Raw genomic sequence first — 17,993 nt, forward strand, 5'->3', positions numbered from 1 at the left:
GCTATTAAAATCAATGCATGTGCTTCACACCTCGGTAGATCTATTTTGCAGTAAACAAAGTCTGCTAGTGTTGGCTTCCATCCATCCATCTTCCTCCACTTATCTGTGGTCGGGTTGCTGGAGCAGCAGTCTAAGCAGAGAGGCTCAGACTTACCTCAGCCACTTGGGCTAGCTCCTCCAGAGGAATCCAAAAGGCATTCCCTGGCCAGCTGAGAAACATAGTCTCTCCAGCGTGTCCTGCATCTTCCCTTGGGTCTTCTCCCAGATGGACAGGCTGGGGAACCTCACCAGGGAGGTGTCCAGGAGGCATCCTAACCAGATACCAGAGCCACATCATCTGGCACCTCTCGATATGGAGGAGCGGCGGGTCTACTCCAAGCCCCTCCTGAATGATCGAGCTGCAGACTTCTGAGCCGAGCCAACCAACACTAGCTCTACAACATGCAGAGCCTTAACAGATTCTAGGCATATCTCACCCACCCCTGCCATCTAGGACCTTTTTCACAACCTCAGTGACCTCAGGACCAGAGATTAGAGGGCCCAACCCATCCCGCGTTGAGGTCAGCTGCACACCGTCCCCACTATAAACAATGTCGGTAGCGCACTCCTGAGACGCCAGATGGTGGACCAGAGTTTCCTCTAATTGGCTTAAAAATGTATAAAACGAGTAACTGCCCAACTGTGTTGTGTAAATACCTAACAGCCTGAGCTAATTTGATTTAGATTAACTTAAATGTGAACAAACCTGTGAAGAAAAGGAAATCAAGAGACGTTAGGCACTTGAATCTGAGGTTTTAGAAGTCAACTTTGAAAACAGCTACACATGCGTTAGACGGGAACATGGACTCTAAAGACAAAACCTGGAAAGAGGATTCAAACATAATTCATCTTGGCTGCAAAAAACATACATAAAAAGTCCTTGTTTATTGTTTTATGTTTGTAAATTTAGGAAATGTTTGTTGTGATGAACAACCCACACTTCCACCTGCACAAGTTGGTGGGTGCGCTAAGCAGCTCCTGCAGTCAGAGACCGATACACCCCCACTGCAGGAAGGAACGCTTCCATAGATCATTCATTTGGACAGCAGTTAGGATTTATAACACATTATGATGTCATGAGTCACCCCTTCATAATTCGCCTGAAATATGTATTTGTTCATGTGTGCTTACATGTTCATGCCTCTATTTAACTATATCTACATCTTGGACAGTAAATAGTAGGTGTCGCAGAACAGTGGATACGTTTTATGTATTACAGAACTGCCAACCTGTACGCAGCCTTTTGCAACACATTTTGCAACCCATGCTATGGCAGATGAGGGAGCAGACAGGGAGGGACCGGTTAGCAGCCCTGACCCATAAAAGGGAGTCCATGTGTCTCAGGTTTTTGCCTAAATCTGAAGAATAGTGGCCATGTTGCCACCCTCTACTTTTGTACTCCTTTGCTACGTGTCCAGAGCTGTGGTAACGCACAAATTCCAACACTGTTGGATCAATAAAATCTTGTCTTGTGTTGAGGTGAAAGTAGCTGATTTTATTAGTCTTGCAGATTTGAATATAAACTGTTAGTTTCAGTTATTTTCTGTTTCCAAAAACGACTAAAACATTTTTTATTTCAAATTAAACCAATACTCATGTTTTCATTTATAGTTTTATTCAGGACTCATACTGGTGTAAACTCACTACCAGTGATAAAAGACTAATTACCCCATTAGAATTGTGTGTGTTGAGCTCTACTTTCCAGTTCATAAAGAGCTTTACTTTTAATTAAGGTATACATGAATGTAGTGAGCAGTGTTGGGCAAGTAACTTCAAATCTGTAATGCATTATTTATTACTTGTTACCCTCATTTTAAAGTAATTCAATACATTACAATATTACTGATTTTAAAATATAAGTCATTACACTACTTTTGCATTACTCTGTTACTTTCACCACAACAACTTCAATATGAATCTGGTAATCTGACGCTCAGTGAGCTCATGACATATATGTGGAAAATGATGTGGTATCTGAGCTAGGGTTGTTGTTAAAAACAGTCAGATATAATATCAGTGCTTTAAAATGTTTGTTTATTAAATAAAAGCAACAACAATCTGTACTCTCAGCACGCTGCCATCTTATAGGGCCATCTGAGCAGGGAGTGAGGTGGTGGGGGTTCCAAGCCTATATTTGCCTTGGTCCCCAAATGCCTTGATACGGCCCTGGATGTGGGACTGACTTCTGGGGTGATCTGACTCTATCACACGTATAAATATGAAATGCTTACATATTATTGCTTTTCACTGGTAAAAATGTGTATTGGGGATACATCTACCTACTTTTTTTTTCAAGCAATTTGTTTTGTTTTCTTGATTTTATTTGAATAATTTCCTGCTCTTTCTCCCTCTAACCTTCCTGCATGCTGCATGTTTTCTCAATCTTCCAGAAAAACTGTTTCCTAGATTTCCTACTTTCTAACTAGTCAGCCAAAGGGATCTACCGAACACAAATATATATATATATATATATATATATATATATATATATATATATATATATATATATATATATATATATATATATATAAAAGCTTAATATGGGCTGCGCTCCAGCAGCAATGGGTTGAAATCACCGGGGCACAGATTATGAACTCAGCTGCATGAAGTACCAGAGAATATGGGCTGATAAATGATCGCAAACGAATTACTTTGTTTTGGTGGAGCGGGACGCAGCTGGAGTATTTGAGCCATTACCGCTGCGTCCTCTCTGCTCATAGAATGCCTGCAAAGCTGAGTCCATAAATGACGTAATATATATAGATACTGGATCTTTTTTCAGGCTTCCCGCAATTTGAATTTTTAGGAAACACACATCTTGATTCTGGGTTTAAAAATGCATTGTAATTACTGCGTTACTGACAATTGTACCGAGTAAATATTACCATTTTCTTTCCATGTAATGCCTTAAATTACCACATTACAGCAAAAAGCAATGCATTACTGTAATTAATTACTTTTGTACCGCGTTACTCCCAACACTGGTAGTGAGTGCAGGTTAGCAGACACGCATTGATAGTATGTGTGCACAGTGAGCTTGTTTGTAGTTTTGTAAATGTGGAAGGCTGAGTGTAATATTGAAGCAGACAGAGAACTCATAACCCTTCTGACCCTCAGTTGGAAACTACTTATGTGGATGTCTGTGAATCCAGTAATGAGAGCTTTCAGCAGATGTATCTGTATTACCGTGTGTGTGTGTGTGTGTGTGTGTGTGTGTGTGTGTGTGTGTGTATTTCCCGTCTGCCCCACTGGGACACTTACTGTGGGTCTGAGCGCCGATAAGAAAAGTCCTTGTGTCAGGCTGGAGGCTGTGGAAATCCCCTTCCCTGTTGGTTGGTGTGTGTGTGTGTGCGCGCACGCAAAGATGTGATCATAGGGTTGTGTAACAGAAACTTTTCTGATTATTTTATGTGTCAAAGGCAGAAACTTGGACTGACATCTATTTGCTGCATCAGTTGCAAAGATTCAAAAACATAAATGTGTCCTTAGAATGTTTGAGAGCAGCAAAAGGTGCAAAAAACACAGATTAATCCATAAAAAGGGTTAGTCTCTTATCGTGAATCCTTTTCTACATTGTTGTAATATCAACAGGATTATGAACTACAGGGCTATTTTTGGTTTAAAAATGGTATTACATTAAATCATAATTTCTAATATTAGAGTCCAAAAGTCTTTCTTGGAGGAATTTGAACATATTTAAATGTTCTTTGGGTTTATTCATGGAAAATAACAGATTTATAAATACTTTGCCGTTTTTGTTCTAGGGAATAACTCAAAAGTCCACATCAAGAGCTCCCATCTGTGTTCAAATCGATCCAGTGGTATTGTCTGAGAGATATCAATACACCCACTTTTCTGTCATTTTTTTACATCAGATAGAAGTTCACAGAAGAAAAGGTGTGATCATTTGGCTTCCTTGGAACCTGTGAGAACATGTTGGCGTTAGCACGCTCCAAAGTGAAGTTTTTTGTAAAGGCTCTGAATGCCGCTGTACTCACAAGGCTCAGTAACTATATCAACTTACAGATGCTCTAACCTTCTCTGCAAAGAAAACAAAAGATATGATTTGAAGATATTTAATTATTAAGTGGCCTGCCTTTAGCAACAAAGACTTCGATGTCCTGCCAAGACCGAAAATGCTCCAGTCAGCTCTTAGATGTGACAGCGAGGTTGCTGAAACGACACGTGTGGACATCTAAAGCCACCTTGGCCCCAAAAGCACATTTTGCTGATGATTTTATTCATGTATCTAAGTTTTACAACAGTAAACCAAAAAGGGATCCTAATGTCAAGATCAAATACCAAGTAAAGCTGCAAGCAGTGTCGTCAGCCTGGCCGGTAGCCCGGGGCACCCAGGCACGTCCGCGGAACAGAAAGGTCAACCCCCGCAACCCCAGACACAGCTAACGGTCTCCTCGTCTGCACCTCACCCTGACTCAGCATCTCCTTTGAGCCCACCATTAAATTACCCATCTCACCACTAAGGGGTACTCTATCTTTGCCACATTTGTGGTGTGATGACACAGACCAAGTTTAATGCCATTCTGACCATGTTTTTTGAAGTTATTGAAGGTTAAAGTTATCTAGGGGGCGCTGTGACCAATGATAGAGTAAATCAATCAGAAGCGGACCGTAGAAATGGCCAAAACGGGGTCAAAATTACAACTTGAAGCCAAAATGGCTGACTTCCTGTTTGATGTGGACCATGGTTGCAAGAGGCTTTTCTGTGCGGACTGTTGAGTCCTAAAAGTGAACAAAATTTCATAACTGTACGACAAACTAAGGTTTTTGGAGGGGGTATTTTTCACATTCTAGGGGGCTGTGGAGCTAGTTTTATTGCGATTTTTTTTGGACCTTTAAAATACAAAATTTTACACCACGCCTGACGTGTGCAAAAAATCATGAGTTTTCGGGTATGTTAAGGCCTCCAAAAGGCCTATTTACTCGGCGGAAGAAATATAAACAGAGCAGATACATTAGGTCTTCGCAGCGCTTTCGCTGCTTGGGCCTAATTAAAGCTGCAAGCAGCGTCATTTGGCCCTCGCAGCGAAGCTGCTCGCCCTCCGTCCACACCCCCCACTCCATCCCCAACGCTCTCCCAACCCATCACACTGCAACCGGTGGCGCACGAGCGCCCATGCGTGCCAGACCCCCAGTGTGCATTTAACTGCGATCACTGTGAGCTGTCTCCTCAATCTGACTCAACCTTTCCTCCTAGCCTGCTAACAGTCCCCACTAAAAATGTTTTACATTAGCAAAATATTCCAGCTTTTAAAGAGACTCTGTAACGTAATTGGAACAAAATGGCTGACTTCCTGTGGGATGTGGAGCATGGCTCCGTGAGATTTCTTTGTAGGCCCAGGCACACTACATAAGTGTGCAAAATTTCACAATCCTCAGTCAAAGCATGACTTGGGGCTGAGAGTTTCATGTTTGTTTATTTATTTGGCAGACACTTTTATCCAAAGAGACTTACAATTTACAACCTATAGGGCATGTTGTGATCTGTGGGGGAAACCGGAGTACCCGGAGGAAACCCACGCATGCATGGGGAGAACACGCAACTCCACGCAGAAAGGCCGCAGCCGAGTTTCGAACCTGCAACCTTCGTGCTGTGAGGCAACAGTGCTAACAACTGCGCCACCATGGTCATTGGGGGCGCTATTTCAAAAAATGGCCACACCCACTAGCTTATGACATCTATTTATATTGGGGGTCAGACTTGGATCACTCACCAGAAATCTTTTGGGGATGTCGTGAGAACTGAGGAAATGAGAAGCAAACATATTTCCATGGCGTTATGGCGAATTTTGCCATGCTTCCAGGGCCCTGCCCTTTTTTGAAACCTGACAGTACTAGACAGCAAGTGACCCCAACTCGTGTATTGCTATTTGGCAGAGATTGCTGTTGAATAGATGAAAGGAGTCCAATAGGGAGCTCTGAAAGTAATAGCATGGTGTGGTGACAGGTCAATTTTTGAGGCTGAGCCACCTCCTCGCCGTTAGACTTTTGGAAAATCCGTAGGTTCAGTTTTTCCCGCTTTGTCTTAAGAGGCTTTAGCAGAAGTATGACGGCGATGGGCGTAAAGGGCACTTGGGGATTGAAGTACCTTCGAAGTGTACAAAAAACAATGAATGGCGTACTTGGACCAAAATGGCCGACTTGCTGTATGTAGGATATGGAGCATGGCTCCAAGAGAGGTTTTTGCAGGTCCTAAGATAAAACAGAAGTATAAAAATTTTCACATTCCCCAGTCAAAGCATGACTTGGGGCTGACATTTTTATTGGACCTAGGGGGCACTAGTGAAGAAACTAAGCCACACCCACCAGATTTTCAGGGTAATATTATTGAGGTTAGAATTTGTATTAATCACCTGAATTGTTGTACCGATAACATCAGAATTGAGGAAATGAGAGGCAAACGTAATTCCATGGCATGATGTCAAAATTCGCCATGCCCCCAAAGCCTCGACCTTATTTGAAACCTGCCAGTACTGCAAACCAAGTGACCCCAACATGTCTACTGCTATTTGCCAGAGATTCAAATTGATTAGGTTAAAGGAGTCAATTTGGGCGCTTTGACAGTAAAGTATGGTGTGGTGACAGGTCAATGTTTGAGGCTTAGCCATGCCCACACCGTTAGACTTTTGGAAAATCCGTAGGTTCAGTTTTTCCCGCTTTGTCTTAAGATTATTTAGCAGAAGTATATAGGTGATAGGTCAAAAGGGCGCTGTGGAATTGACGTACCTTTGCCATGTGCAAAAATGACAAAATGGCGTACTTGGACAAAAATGGCCGACTTCCTGTGGGATATGGAGCATGGCTCCAAGAGAGTTTTTTTGTAGGTCCTAAGACAATACATAAGTATACAAATTTTCACAATCCTCAGTCAAAGCATGACTTGGGGCTGACATTTTTATTGGACCTAGGGGCACTAGTGAAGAAACTAAGCCACGCCCACCAGATTTTCAGGGTAATATTTATTGAGGTTTGGATTTGTATCAATCACCTGAATTGTTGTACCGATAACATCAGAATTGAGGAAATGAGAGGCAAACTAAATTCCATGGCGTGATATCAAAATTCGCCATGCTCCCAAAGCCTCACCCTTTTTTGAAACCTGCCAGTACTGAACACCAAGTGACCCTAACATGTCTACTTGTATTTGCCAGAGATTCATGTTGATTAGGTTAAAGGAGTCAATTTGGGAGCTTTGACAGTAAAGCACCATTAGACTTTTGTAAAATCCGGAGGTTCAGTTTTTCTCACTTTGTCTTAAGAGTATTTAGCATAAGTTTAAAGGCGATGGGGGTAAAGGGCGCTTGGGGATTGACATACCTTTGAAGTGTGCAAAAAACACAAAATCGCTTACTTGGACCAAAATGGCCGATTTCCTGTGGGATATTGAGCATGGCTTCAAGAGGGTTTTTTGTAGGTCCTGAGACACTACATAAGTGTACAAAATTTCACAGTCCTCAGTCAAAGCATGGCTTGGGGCTGGCACTTTTAAGGGTGCTAGGGGGCGCTACTTCAAAAAATTGGCCACACCTACCAATTTTTGATGTTAAATTTTATTACGAATCATACTAGGATACCTCATGAGAAATTTAGTGGCGATAGCTTTAGAATTGACAAAATGAGAGGCAATCGTACGTACGCCTGACTTCGCCGCACCATCACAGCCGCGCTGTCTTTCGAAAGCTCCCATAAAGTGAGGCTAAGCAACCCCAACTTGTCTTCAGTTACCTGCTACAAGTTTGTGGTGATTATACGAAATGGCGAATTTTGGGAAATTTCATAGTAAAACTTGACCTTTTCAGTCCTGAGGGGGCGGGGCTTGTGTGACATCATCAATCGACCATTCAGTTTTCTTTGGGAGGCAATGAGAAATATCCATAAAAAAACATTTTTAACTGTAATTCTTTCATTTATTTATGAAATTATAGTCGTTTGAATTTTTTTGGCGAGTGCTCGAACTTCGAGGCCTGGCCCCGCCCCTTCAGTATTTACGAAAAGTCAATTTTATTTTCTCATTTCAACTGTCCATCCCTTCTGATCGATAGCACGCTATTTTTGAGACAATCGTGCGAAAAATGACCAAACAGTTCAACCAAATACAGACCCTACAAATGACCAAAACAAGGTCAAAATTCCTAATTTAGCCCAAAATGGCAGACTTCCTGTTTGATATTGACCATGGGTGCAAGAGGCTTTTCTTTGCATATTGTTAAGTTCTACAAGTGTACCAAATTTCATCACTCTACTATAAAAAAGGTCAAAGCGGAGGGGTATTTTTAATTGTCAAGGGGGCGCTGTCGAGCCACTTTTTTAGCAACCTTCACATCGCATTGAAATACGTAAATTTCACACACTTTCTATATTGGGCCAGAATTTGGTGAGTTTTTGGATATGGTAAGACCCCCAAAAAGCCATTTGAAGGTGCGGAAGAAAAAAATAAACAGCACAGACAAAATAGGCCTTGGCAGCTTCGCTGCTCGGGCCTAATTAAAATGTATCGAATTAAATTGATGCTAATAAAAGTTGCTACTTGTTTAAAAGGAAAAAGTCCCTTTATGTTCTTGAAAATCAACAAAATGAAAAAATAACCCATAGATGATGGAAATACTGGAAGGAAACATCTCAAATAGGTGTAAACTATTTCAACATCAAACACTTGTGCAGCTAAATTAAACACACACTTACACACACCAAATACTGTTTTCTCATCAGCATGAGAGAGGGCAGCAGGCAGAGCGCCAGGTGCCTCTCATGTTTGGGAGAGCAAACAAACTCGAGTCTTTGATGGTGGGGAGATCAGAGCAGGGGACACATTCTACGTGGCCACGCTAAGGTCGCCACAGTGCAGCCCGGCTGCCGTGTTATGCCCTGCAGCTAGGAGACCCAGAGCATAAACAACGCCAGAGCAACAGATGTAAGTGAATGCGTGTGTGTGTATGTGAGAGAAACTAATCCAACTCACTGCAAACCCGCTTCAGAATCCCTCTGGCCTTCACACACAGTTATGAGCCTAAACTTGTAATTAAGTGTGAGACGCTTTCCTTCGGTTTCAGTCTGTTTAGATTCTGGTTTTGTGAGCTGACCCAGGTTTATTTCAAAGAACTGTGATTAACAGCATCTTCTTTTAATTCCCAACTGACTTGACATGATTCTGAAAGTACGAGCTTACAGGTGGAAGATCAGCTGTTGCCAGTGAGAATTAGTCCTTAGCGGTATTACCTTCAGCGATTGTGAGACATGTTAAATTGTTCCTCGGCAATTGTGTAATACTGAACCAATCACCAACCCAAAGTTCTGATTCTGATCGCCAACCATGCTGAATATTGGTAGTTACCAATCGATGTGTGTGGGGGGTTCATTATTATCATATTTTATTGTTGGTCATCTTCCTGACTCGGCTGATCTTAATAATATTTTGGAATTCTGTCTTTTGTTCGTATTTAATTAAAAAAAAAAATTTCATGCCGCTGCAGCCGACTTGACTACAAAGACCAGCTTTCACTCATGCGTTGATCAAGGTCTCATAAATATAGCTGAGTGCCCTTTGGATTTAAACTTGAGAGAAGTTACGCTCTCTAGACGTACCCTGATCCAGTGTTAATTTTGAGAAGGAATTATTTTTTAGTTTTTCTTTGAACTAAAATTATTTAAAATTTTATTTACAATTTACTCGTCCAATTTGTTTAAATTTTAGCCTCACTTTAGTCAACAAAAATATACTAAAGGAAATGTTAACTTCACCTATCTGAAACTGTAAACAAATGTGAAAAATACACATTTCACACCTTGGCTCAATAAAGCTCTAATTGTTTTAATAACAAAAATTAATAAAAAATACCCAAATAAACTGTTTGAAATTGTGTCTCTTAAATTAAAGTAAACAAATCTGTAAAACGTGCAGTAATATTTGTAAACATAACAGAAAATGACATACCATCAAAATAAAAGTGCTACTATAATAATGCAAGGGGGAAACTTGTTTTCATGTGTATTTACCGTAAATCCTCTAATATTAGCCTGTATTTAATTAACTGCCGGGTGTCATATTTTGGCCGGTGTCGGAGTCGGCGGAGGTGAATAATGGCTGGTTTTTTAATGTGGCCGGGTGAAATGTGGTAACAAGCAAGTACCTCGGGGGGGGGGGGGGGGGGGGGGGGGTCATCCGTCTCACTTTTGATTTGTCAGTGATAGACCACGAGGGTAACTTTAACCACGCGGAGACGAAGAGGAGGCGAAAATTTGATATCAAGTTCAAAGAGAACGTGCTGATTATGCTGCAGAACACTCTGGGGAGCAGTAGCAGGGGTTGTATGAACTAGTCACTAGTCGACTTCACCGCTCTATAGTGACTTTTTATGCCTGTCATCGACTAGTCGCTGTCACGTGATAATGACCGGCAAGATGCAGTCCACGGAAAAGACAGCAGCCTGCTGTCAGCAGGTGACAAGCTTCTGCGCGTCGGGAAGCAACGCGCTGTGCCTGAGCTGTCGGTACTGACACCCGCCGTAAAACGGACATTTTACCAAATTGTGACTTTACCCTCTTGCAATTTAACCTTCCCCTCACCCCCATCCTAACCTTAACCAGCGTGCGCATGCAAAGCTCTGATTGTTGACGCGCTCCAGACATCTGCGTCCTGAGCACAGCCACAGTAACATTATCAAATCAGGTGTCGCCACCTCAAAAACTAATTTAACACGCGATCGTTCATGTCAGCTCATTTCCTTTTATACTTTCTGTCTTTTATTCTTTTATTTGTGCCTGATGCGTTTCGCTGCTGTGGATCGGGGCGCATCACCTGTTTTGTCCTCGGTGAAGCACCACTGATATGGCCGGCGAGCAGCTCGCACTCCGCTGTTTTTGCGGTCGGTAGATCTTTTAGAACTGCAGTTCAAAGGTAACTCATAAGGTGAATATATTTGAACCCAGGTAGCAGTTTTTCTTTAGGATTGAGAGGTGATGCAGGAAGATAATAAACAGGCAGGACAGAAAAATAGTCAAATAAAAACAAGTTAGTTTTTGTACCTGGTGGTTGCAACAAACAAACACCATTGAAGGTAATCAGAAGTGAGGAACAGAAAATGAAATAATTATTTTAATGTTTAGTGCAGCAGGAACCCAGAGAGGCTGCAGGCGCATCAGTGAGTTTGCGGCCGCTGCGCAGGGGGAGGGGGGAGAGGGCTGAAGCAGAAACTACCGTTGTTAAAAGAAATGTGTTTAACTTTGAAAATGTGGGCGCAATTTTAATTGTCAAAAACTCCAGCGAACCATTAGTTCATTTTGCTCAAATAGAAATTGAGGGCTGCCTCTAATTCTGGTCCTCCTTCCAATAAAGGCCTGGAGCTTGATGAGCTTGAGTCAAATACAGGCCTGGGCCTATATTAGAGGATTTACTGTATTTGAGTTTTTCTCAGACTAATTTACCGAAGTGGGCTGGCTGAATGTTTTTCCTCACAGAAACACTGCTAGAACAACAAACGCTGATAATATTGTCCGTAGCAGCGTCATGAAGTCAGATAAACAACCAGATGCGTGGCTGCATGTGTACAGTTCAGCAGCAAATAACCCAATCCCCTCTGCCCCGCCCCCACCAATGCTTGCTGTTACCACTGTAACGCTAACCAGGGTAGGCCCACATGTGTAGTCACCAATGTTAACCCTCGCAGTCGTAGACATTTTCTCCTTTTAGACATAAACTGTTTGACTGTTACCAGCAGCTGGTTCAAGCAGCGGCCGGCTCCGGACTCTGATCGGTTATTCTCTCGTCTAGTCCCGCCTGTTCCATTAGTTTATTTATTTTAAATATTTTTTGTCTGTTCCTCCCATCGTTCACATTTTCTGATTGGATTTTTGTCACGGGCAACTTTTGTTGTCTTTTACTCGATGAAAAAATTGATCAATATTCGACATAATTCCATTTTTATAAAAGGGAACTTTTTTAGTTTTAGCTTCGTGTCTTGTCCGCTAAAATTCATCTGTCGTGAAGTTAAAAAAAATACATTTAGTCAATTAAATGAACACTGGCCTGATCCTAACTATCCAAATCACAACTCGTGTGTTGCCTTAAAAATGACTCAGTTTAAGCACAGATATCATCATTAAAGCACATTTATTTGTTTGTGTATCTTATGAGTTTGCTGCAGACGACAGAAACTAAAAGCCTTTTTACTTTCTGGCAATTTTGGCGGAATAATTATATTTGACATGAAATGAGTAACTTTGGTAATTCTGGTTTCATCCTGTTTTTGCTGCGTAGAAGAAACAGGTGTATGAAGCATCTGGCTTCTCTGACACATGAAACCCTGCAGTATTGTGAACCCCTCCTCAAAACAATAGAACACGGTTGTTTTCCAGTGAAGTCCTTCCACTGCCTGCATGAAAGGTTTTTGTTCAGCCTAAATGTGAGTTCAACGTAGCGTCGTAGAAAATCTGTGTTCATGCATTTACGTGTGCCGGCTTCCTGTGGGCTGCTAAAGTGCGTCTGTGTGTGACAATGGCAGAGGGTGGGGGTGTCTGGTTTCCTGTGGTGGTGTGTGTGTGTGGGGGGGTGACATTATGCAAATGAGCTGATGATTTTACATGGGTGAAAGAGTGGTTATAGGGAGGGTCACGCCCATGTGCACAGAGAAAAGTTTGGCGTGTGACAGGCCGAGCGAGGTCAGGTCTTAATTTACCTCCACTGACAGCTGCTCACCACAGCTACACCTCCTCATAATGAAGGAGCACTGCAGCCAGGCTCACCCCCTACAGCAGCAGTCGCAGCAGCAGAGGGCTCCAGCAGGACCTGTGGGTGGATGCTGCCTGGAAGCCGCTGGGCAGCGCTCCAGCTCCATGTGCACGGGCTCTTCTGACGGTGTATCTCTGTGTGTCGGGTGTCTGACAGATGAGGCGTACCAGAAGCTGGCTATGGAGACGATGGAAGAGCTGGACTGGTGTCTGGACCAGCTGGAGACCATCCAGACCTACCGGTCCGTCAGCGACATGGCCTCTAACAAGGTAGGAGAGGCCAAGAGGCCATGTTTATCTCAGTCTTTCCTATTCTACCTTTTAGACTGGAGTGGAGGTTTTTGGAGGGCTGCTTGCATAAAGGCTTCATTTGAAAACAAACACAGAAACTCTAAAAGAAAGCAGCTCTAATCTTTGAGTGAGTGTTAAATCTGAGCAAGGATTGATGGTGCAAAGAGCATTGATCCTTTAGCATGTCAAACATAGGCATAAAACCCAAAGATACTGTAGCTGGCCTGACCACGCAAGGTCAGCAGCTTTCTGTCATGTCTGAACTCGTGCAGCACACAGAGAAGGAGAGTTCTGATTGGTCAGAGGCAGCTCCTGAGATCACCAGCTGGTTTTTAAGGCTGTGGAAGCTGATAATGTCTCAAATTAACCATATTTTGTTACATTTTCCTGTTTTTGTCATAGATTATGTCATGGTTTCACTCTCCGCTGGTTTCTTTGCATTATTCATCCTTTGATGATTAACATCTTAACCTTTTTCCAAACATATTTCATTTTTTTAATTTGATATTTATTAAATAATTCTTATTGCTAGACTGATCAATGCTAGGTGTAACATTCAAGAGCTGCACCATCCTTAATCATTACAGGATATTTTTAGTGTAGAACAATTACAATCACCAGTACTTAAAAAGCCACACGAGGACAGCTGAACTCTTATGATTAGATAATCTAATCAGAGGTTTGTGAGAATAATTTTACCCATCTTGTAAAGATATTTCTTCAAATTTGATTTAAAAGATTAAGGTTTCTCTGATTTTTAGCTCAGTAATTAATATTTTTTGTAAAAAAGCAAAAACAGTTGCCAGGAAATGACTGATTTTTTATCCTTTTCTTTGCATTAACTAATGAAAAAAAATCTGGAAGAGAACGACTTAGACACCAGTTATTTGTTTAGTGCTACATCATTAGAATCATCTCTATTGTAATCTGTAAAATGTCAAAGCAAACATTTTATTCCTTCTACCCCTTTAAGTGTTTATAATACCAAGAGAGGTTAGTGGTGCTTTCTCCGAGGTCTCTTTTGGTTAAAATGCAGATGTTTGTTTATTAAGATGGTGGACGGCTAATGGTTTTTGGCCTTCTGTGCTGCAGCAGGCCACTGGGGAGGAAACCAGCATGCACGTTCTGCTGGGAAGTTGCAGGCTGACATGTAAAATGTCTTTAAAAATATAAAAAAAGAAGTTTGGTTTCCTTTTTAATCACATTTAGGATAATTGTAACCTACATGCTGGAGAATCAACACCAACGTGTTGCATTTATTCTGCAACAGAGTGGGAACGGCTGTGTTCCACATGTTATTGGTTTTGTTCTCCTTGGACTGAAAGCTGTTGTTTTCCTCCAGCTATTTGTGTGTTTTTCTTGTTGAAGTCAAAGGACAGAAGTGTGTTGGCTGAGTAGGAACGGTGTGTAATAGAGACCAAAGCGTGTGTGTCACGTGAGCTGAGAGGAAAAACTTGTTTTTCCTCCTAAAACTGGACAACAGGATGTGGGAGATCCCACGGTGGGTCAAACACAATAAACATGGGAGAAAGAGAGAGAGGAGATGAGAGTGTGCGTATGTGTGTGTGTTGGGAGTGTGTGAAGGATTTTTGTAGACCGCTGGACGAGGTGACTCTCTTCCTGTCTCCTTCCTCATCTCCTCTCTCTCTCCAGACAACAATGGACATCCCATCATACTCATTTGGATGGTTAATGATCATGTTTGTTTATTCTATTGCTGTCGTCATCTGCACACATCCAACTCTGACTGTTCTCACTTCAGACACGATAAGAGAATGCTTACTTTGTGTTTGTAGCCGATTTGTTCATTCAGCTGCTTCCCAATAGTTTTAATTTGTTTTCTAGTGTGATTTTAGTCTTTTCTGAGATTTTAGCATTTTTCAATCAGAGAAACTTTTAAACTTTGGCAAAACTGATCCAAATGACATCTAATGGAGATTTGTTCCACAAGTTTTATTAACTTGAGAAATCCCCAAAGAATCAAAAAATGGCAATGATGGAGGAATCCCCAAAGGGTTCAAATGAAGGCAACTGGACGCATTTGAACCCTTTGGATTGGCATGACCTGGATGACTGAGAACTTTCATCAGCATAATGGAGGAAAATCCTTTTTATTTCTTCTCCAGAAAAAAATTTCCTTTGGTTTGTTTTGGACTGGGCTGTGATTGTTGTCACGTAAGCCCCATTCTCATCTGTACCGGGTCGGCCCGGGCCGGGTAGCCCCAGTCGGCCCCAGCCTGGCCCGGTTGATTCCACACATCCTTGTCTTAAGCCCATGTGGGCTGATTCTACCCACCAATCAGAGGCTTGCTCTAATGGAAGGTGTGAATTTCTTGTCAGCAGTGGGTGTGTTGGCCCTGGTCGGCCTGAAGCAGTACCCCTCGGGAAGAGGGCCGAGAATGAGCCTTGGTTGGCCCGGGAAAATTCCAGGCCACCCAGATATGTAAACAACCTACGCTACCTGGCCCGGGCCGACCCGGTACAGGTGGGAATGGGGCTCAAGATCCACGAGGGAGTTTCCAAGAAGAGTGGAATTGTTCGCAAATGTTCTCAGTTTCCTTGGTTGAGCTGAAGAGACTTGCTCTTGACGACTTAAGTCGTCTCTTTAAATCCAACCGTTCACTGCCAATGCATTTGTATTTTTTTACTGTGTGGTCATTGGAACGAGCCCCCGCACCGTGAGAACAAACATCTCAGCTCTAAAGCCGATATTCTTCCGCATATGTCACACGTCACGTGATCAGGAAGCTGAAAATCCATGTGTTAGGAGATCTTTTGGGCTGCTGCTGCAAAAAAAGTGAGGCGCGAACCGGAAAAGCTTCTGCCGATCACATTTCAACAACGTATTATGAAAGAACGGATAAAGCTCGAAACGCGCGGATTCTTCCAGATGTAAGAGGTGAGTCTTCTCTTTGTTTCGGTTGTCTTGGTGTCGACATCATCCTAGCGTGCAACGTTCTGTGACACTTAAAAAAAACAGTAAAAACGGTGAAAAACGCTGGCAGCGAAGGGCTTTACTGATCAGGAAACGGCTGGCAGCGAATGAGTTAACAAGAATTTTGAACATGTTTAGATAAATCCACGAGACAAATTTGCTCTATAAATTGTTCTTGGGCACAGTGTTGTTTTCACTGACGAAACGATGACGAATTAATTTCGTTGATGCCCCTTTTTTCATAACGAAAACAAGATGCTGACGAGCTAAAAATAGCTCTTTGGTGACTAAAACATGACGAGACGAACGGGAGTTTTCGTTAACGAGCCAAGACTAGACAAAAAAAAATGCTCAAAATACACATTTCTGCCTGTCTCTCAAAAGTTAAAAGTAACAAGGCTGCTGCTGCTGTCTGTCCCAGCTGAAGCGTATTCTGCTCACAGAACATCCTCAGCAAGTAGTGAAGCTGGCTCCCCACCCTCATCAGAAGCACTAACCACTCTATTTGCATGGATTTTTGGGATTGGAAGCCAACTTCACTTAGCACTTCCCTGCCGCGCGAATGCGTACCACTCAGCCACTCATCGATGCTACTATGAGCGACAACGTTGTTACATTTAAACATTCTCGTAATATTAACACGTTTATTATCTGTGTGCTTCCTGAAAAAGTCATGCTTTTGGGCAGACAAATGAAAGAAATGACGGTTTTTAACAGGTTTGATCTGAACACGTTTGAGACGAATGTTTAAAGTCATTGTGTCAGGATTATTGTCTCTGCATAACGGGTCAGATTCCTGCATTTTAACCCAACAGCATCACAGTTTAAGCCCATCTAAATGTTTGAGCATCACTGCTAATGCTCAAGAGCAGATCTGGGTTATTTATATTAATTATGTAGGCTCGCGAAAACTCACAACACTGTAGTGCTATGGAAAGACATTACTGCATTTAAGTAGGTGGACATTTGCCACAATGTACATTTAAAGACACTAAGATGAAGGCCTGATAACTCAAATAATAAATTAAACAAACACAATTCTTTATTTCTGTATAAATATTGTGTAGAATACTCTGTATGCTCCCTAAGAGTCCATTCTATTAAGGAAAGAAAATCATAAATTTCTTTAGTGGAAATCTACAGAATGATGATAATGAATTGATTAAATTGCAACAAGAAAACTTGCACAACTTAATGCTGGACTTTAACCGTTTCAAGAGAAAAAAATGTGTCAGAAACACCAATTCAGGGTGAGTGAAACTTAACATTTGCATATTTTTCACAAGTTTGTCTCCAATCGCAGATTTTTAGGCTAGAGCTACAAACATAATCAGAGCTTAACTTGCACCTAAATGTAAAAATATTTCTCATTTGAGATATTTAGTACAATTTTTTTGTTTATTGTTGACAAATTTTGGTTATTTTACATTAAATAAAATGCAGAGTAGGGAACGGGGCATTTGTTGTTGGCAGTGCAGCATAATCAGGTGGTTCACTGGTGAGTTACAAGCCTCTCTTATAGCTGTGACTTTGAAAAGAATGTGAACGTGCCCTTACACGTAATCATCTGTGTGTGAAAGCCCTCCACTCGTGTGTGTGTGTGTGTGTGTGTGTGTGTACTAACAGTTGGTTAATCTTATACGGATCTACGTTATCTCTATTTTTGTTGCTTTTACTGTAAACTACAAACTTACACAACTGTAGCCCCTTTGTTATGTGTACTGCTGCACTCAGCCTGGTTCAGTTAACAAGAATGGGCCAATCAGCGAAGGTGACCCTTGTGCATCTATTGTTTTGAGGATGGAAAACCTGTAACTCAAGCTGCAGCAGGAGTATGAAACATGAGAGTGAGTGAAGTGAAATGCAAGAGGTTACTGCTGCACCTCCAAGGTGAAGCGCAGGGGCCGCTCATGGCGAGGACTGGCAGTACGTGACTGTCCTCTTTGTTATGCGTGGCTGACATACGTGAGCCAAGGTCTGGTGT

At 42.0% G+C, this 17,993-nt stretch overlaps 1 protein-coding gene across 5 annotated transcripts in view; it reads left to right on the forward strand.

The window, feature by feature from the left end:
- pde4ba (phosphodiesterase 4B, cAMP-specific a) overlaps positions 1 to 17,993 on the forward strand; it is a 223,520-nt gene that overhangs the window by 187,912 nt on the left and 17,615 nt on the right. For all 5 annotated transcript variants that reach the window (XM_070554256.1, XM_070554257.1, XM_070554258.1 and 2 more), the window contains one exon: positions 12,941 to 13,053. In XM_070554256.1, coding sequence (XP_070410357.1) covers positions 12,941 to 13,053 — 113 coding nt within the window. The remainder of the gene's footprint in view (positions 1 to 12,940; positions 13,054 to 17,993) is intronic.

Source organism: Nothobranchius furzeri, chromosome 8 (genome assembly GCF_043380555.1).
Source record: "Nothobranchius furzeri strain GRZ-AD chromosome 8, NfurGRZ-RIMD1, whole genome shotgun sequence".
NCBI lineage: Eukaryota > Metazoa > Chordata > Actinopteri > Cyprinodontiformes > Nothobranchiidae > Nothobranchius > Nothobranchius furzeri.